This window comes from Geospiza fortis, unplaced genomic scaffold (genome assembly GCF_000277835.1).
Source record: "Geospiza fortis unplaced genomic scaffold, GeoFor_1.0 scaffold78, whole genome shotgun sequence".
Lineage (NCBI taxonomy): Eukaryota > Metazoa > Chordata > Aves > Passeriformes > Thraupidae > Geospiza > Geospiza fortis.
The window spans coordinates 1,560,710-1,565,399 of NW_005054339.1; the positions used below are offsets into that span (position 1 = coordinate 1,560,710).

The window sequence follows — 4,690 nt, forward strand, 5'->3', positions numbered from 1 at the left end:
TCCCCTCTCCTCTCGGCAGCTCTATGTATTACGATGAGGACGGGGATCTTGCCCATGAGTTCTACGAGGAGACAATCGTCACCAAGAACGGGAGGAAGCGCGCCAAGCTGAAGAGGATCCACAAGAACCTGATACCTCAGGTAACATGCGGAGAAGGATGGGGCAAAGCGCCACGGTGACGCTTGAAGTCCGGCCTTTACAAGAATCATCTCCCTCGGGGCATCTTCTTACTGGCAAGGTGGAGGCTCTCTCCTCTTCCCCAGTTTCTGCCTCAGAGCCATGATTCCGGTGGGTCCTGGCTCACACCTGTGTCACCTGAGGCTGTGACAGGGAAGGGAGAGCTGGTGGCACCCTGCAGCTGCCTTTTTTTGAGAGAAGCAGTGCCTGAGTCTTTCAGAACTGCCTGGCAGGGGAAGATAGCTCAGCCAGGTGTATGTTGTGGGGCACAGAGTGCCAGGCAGTCCTGCATGGCTGTCTCCTTACCAAGCACCTTCCACGAGGTGTAGGGTGCTGTGCTGCCTCAGCCAGTGTCATGTCACTGTGCAGGGCCAGGCTTGTGTTGGGGAGCAGCAGCCTGAGCCCATCAGCTGCTGACATGAGTTTGCACATCCCCTCCAGCTGCTCAGCAGTGTTGACAGCTCTCTGCTTTGCCCTTCAGTGGAAAAGTCTCCTCTCTAAATAAGCAAGTGGTGTGAAGCTGGGCAGGGGCTGGGATGTCAAGTGAGGATTGTGGTGCAGGGGCAGGAGAGCCTGCATGTAGGGAATCTTCTGGGGACATAAACGGAGGAAAGAGCAGATCAAACAGGGCTAGAGAGAGCCTCTATAGAAGTCTTCCCTAATTAAGCAGAAAGGCATGCTGTAATGAGCAGCTGGGGTGAGCTGTGAGGAGTGGGCAGCCTCCTAGTTGGATGGAACCCCTCTGAGTGCTGAGCAGGCAGTTGTGGATGGAAGGATTTGGTGCTGCTTCCTGGGCTGGCATTCTAGCAGAGGCAGACATGGCGTGTGGAACTGAGTCCTTGTTCATGTGGGTTGAAACTCACCCAGTTGGGAAGCTCAGCTGAGCTGGAGGGAGCAGGTACCAGCACTAACAGTCCTTTGCTAACACAGCTTTACTCTGGTTCTGCAGGGCCAGGCCCATCCCTGAGCCCCTGCTCCCTCTCTGCCCCAGCCCCCAGCTGGTGCTGTAACAGGAGAAGGCTGAGATGGGGCATGGGAAGGGTTCCTGTGGCTGCTGTGGAGGGAGTTGCATTCAGCAGCCTTCCCCCTGCACAGAAAGCCGCTTTTCTGTGCGCCAGCTGCCCCGGCTGCGTTCCCTCAGAGAGCTCTTTTCATTGCTCTAAATCCCGTGAATGAAAGGTGCCGCATGAAAAGCCCAGACAGCCAAGATCTGCCAGTCACGCAGCAGCTGCTGCACGGGCAGTGCCTGGCAGAGCAGCTCCCTCCTTCCTCGCCCTGCCGTGTGTGGCAGCCAGCCCTGCCGCCCTCGGCTCTCCAGGGAGCAGAGCGAAGGGCAAAGGGCTGCTGCTGTGTGTGCTGCTGCCCAGGCATACCTGGAGTCATTTATTGAGCCATTCATGGAGCCTGGTCCCTCCAGTTCCTCCAGGGCACAGTGCTCTCTGTCACTGGGTGACTGGCAGGGCTCGGGGATGTTGATTGGCCATCCCTTCTGCTCACCACTCTGACTCTCCTTTCAGGGCATAGTGAAACTAGAGCATCCTCGCATTCACGTGGATTTCCCAGTGATTATCTGCGAGGTGTGAGTCCCAGACATCGCTGCCCGTGGGTGGGAGGCCCTGCCCCACCACCTCCAGCCTCACTGGGCTAGGCTGCATCGTGTTCCCACCGAGGAGGACTCCAGCCGTGTGGCAGGATGGTGGCTCTCCCCTCGCCTGGAGGTGAGGCAGGACGGAGCAGGTCTTCGCAGGAGATGGGTGACTCTGTGCAACGACTGCTTAAAAACATCCTTACTTGAGTCAGAAGACTAAAATACCTTTTGTAGCCTCTAGCCGACGTTTGATGGGTAACTGGAACTGCAAACAAGCTGCTGTGATTGAGCTGTGAAAGGGAGAGCAAGCCTGCACTTCTCACCAGAGAGAATCCCCTGCTTCTCAGGTATGCGGCCCAGGGAGAGCCAGGGCACGGCACCGCCCTGCCCTGCACCCCGAGGTCCCTGGGGCCTGCAGCTCAGATGGCCAGTGTTGCAGCATGTCCCTTTGACACCGGCGTGATGTGACGCTCCCCTGCGTGGGTTTGCTGATGGAGGATAAGCAGAGCAGGCTGAGGGGTCTCAAAGCACATTGGGCTGGCTGCTGCTCTCCTATCGGGAAGGGGATGGAGATCAGATGCCACTCTCTTAGACCTCGGTCTCTTCCCCCACTGCGTTTCCCCACTTATGCCAGCGCTGGGGAGGTTGGCTTTACTGCTGCCTGCTGGAGATCTCTGCAGTCCCTGGCCCCTGCTGGTGGCAGCAAGGTCCCAGCTCTGCAGTGGACTTGCCTCCCCCATTGTCACACTGGCTCTGCTGAGCGCCTCCCTCTCCTGCCGCGGGGCTGGGCTGCCGGGCAGCTTCCTCACCCCCGCTGCTCTTTGAACATACCTCCCTGTAGGCTGGGCCTCGACTGAGCCAAGCAGGAAAGGAATCCTGTCTTCCTTCCCTGTGCCCCCGAAACAATCAATTGGTGTACCTGCCCTGGCTTGGAAATCTCCCTGGCGATGTGAACTGTGGTTCCTCCCGCATCCCAGCTGGTGGCAGGAGGAGAAATGCGATGCACTTTAAAGGGAGGCTTGCTGCCCCACCTCGGAGAGTCCTGCTCTTTTCTCCTCTTTCCTCCCACCTAAGAAGGTTGAGGTCTTGGCGGCACCGAAGAACCTCTCACCCCTGTGTGTGTCCAGCTGCTGGGGGAAAGGCCTGACCCCAAATGCCCTTTGGCAGCACAAGGAGCCCCTGCCTCCCTGCTCAGCTGTGCCCAGACCGGGCAGGCAGAGGAGGACCGGCAGCAGGCACAGCTTTAAAGTGGGTCAGAGCCTACTCCCCACAGCAGCCAGCTCAGCTTTCCTCCTCTTTCGTTCCAGAACTTATTTACTTTCTAAGCACTTCAGATGTTTGCTACCTCGATTTTTAATTTAAGCTGCTGGCACTTGGCTGCCAGCCCTGTCGGTGTCTACGTTGGATGTATCCATCCCCACGTCCGCCCAGAGCCACCCGGGCGCGGGGCCACATTCCCAGCTCCGGGGAGATAACAGCGACGTGGCTGTTGCTGTCTTCCTGTCACCACCTCTTCCCTTCACGTCCCTCCACCCGCGGTTCCCATCGACAGGAGCGAGCACACGGGATGAAATGGATGTGCTGGCTGCCACCAGGCAGGAAAGTGGAAGGGCAGGGCTCATCTACACTGTGATGCTGGGCGCTTCTTTCGACATCTTTTGTTCTGCTTGCTTGAAAGAGTCTTGTCTTAAAACAATCCCTCACTGAAGTGTTTCTTATTTGCACCACCTGCTCTTGAGTTTCTCCCTGGCTGGAACTCCCTGGGAAGGGCATCCCTTGGGCTCCACAGGAGAGCAGGAGCTGCTGTCCCCAGGAAGAGGAGAGAAAACTGTGGCCACGCTGTCTGTGCTGCCTTGCCCCACTGCTGTTTGAGGGTACGGGAAGCTGCACTGACCCCACCTTGGGCATGGGGGAAGGAGGAGGAGGAGTGGGGAGAGGGTTGGCACTGTTTGCCTGCCCCAGTGGGGAGCCCCTCACCTGGCTACCAGCCAAAAATCTGCTGGCAAGGCACAGCCCTAACCCGGGGGAGGGGGCAGAGACTGTGACCAGCTTAGCAAGGATGCTTTTGTCCTTTCTGACAGGCTGCCCATCCTTCCCCCAGCGTATTAAACATGCTTCCCCAAAACCCATGCCTTCTCCCACTCTTCTACCCCCTCAGTGTCACTAGAGTGGCAGTGAACCTCTGCAGGCTGCCAACAAGCTGTGTCCTGCCCCGCTTCTTCCCAGGCTGGTCCCCACAGCAGCCAGCCCCCAGGACCCCAGCAATCCTGCAGCAGCAGGGCCTTGGGAGCACCTGGAGGGATCTTAAGATCTTAAAAATGTGAAGGTCACTGTAAATAGTATCTGTGTCCACCGTGGTGTTGGAGCAAGCAAAAAGAAAAAAAAGTTTTCCTTTTGATTCTTTTTTTTTACAATTTCTGTGCAACATTGTGCTTTCCCGAGTGGATGTGTAGCCGAATTGTACTCACCGACACTAGGCTCCTTGCTCCTCTAGCGTGTGGGTAGGACCCATGGGTTTGGGAAATGTACACTACTTATGGTCCTTTCTCCCAGTGCATCTGTCCACTTTTGTTAAATTTCAATAAAATTATTTGTAGAGCCCACAAGTCCCAGAGCTGTCTTACTGGGGAAGGCAGATGTACCTGAGGGGAGGTAGACTTTGCTGCTGGCATTTCAAGCCTCCCGTTTTTTTGGGAAGGGGACGTTTGTGCACGTGTGGCTGAGCTGATGGTGAAGGACCCCCGAGTCACAGCCATTTCCAGGTTCTTCAGTTGACACACGGGACTGGCAGGAGTTGGTGGCTGTCAGGCTGTGACTCTCTACTTGTAGCTTCCATGACAACTTTTAAACGTATAACTAATGTGAAATATTTGTAATTTCCTTGTTCAATCCCCAGGGCTGGAGCTCGGGCCTCTCTCCCCTCCC

General features: G+C 56.7%; 1 protein-coding gene across 1 annotated transcript; it reads left to right on the top strand.

Annotated features, from left to right (window-relative positions):
- The first annotated feature begins 15 nt into the window (after positions 1–15).
- On the top strand, positions 16–4,368 carry TUSC2 (tumor suppressor 2, mitochondrial calcium regulator). Its single transcript, XM_031058198.1, has 2 exons — positions 16–140; positions 1,695–4,368. The coding sequence occupies exons 1-2, from the start codon at positions 24–26 to the stop codon at positions 1,758–1,760; spliced, it is 183 nt and encodes a 60-aa protein (XP_030914058.1). The 5' UTR covers positions 16–23; the 3' UTR covers positions 1,761–4,368.
- The last annotated feature ends 322 nt before the right edge of the window (positions 4,369–4,690 follow it).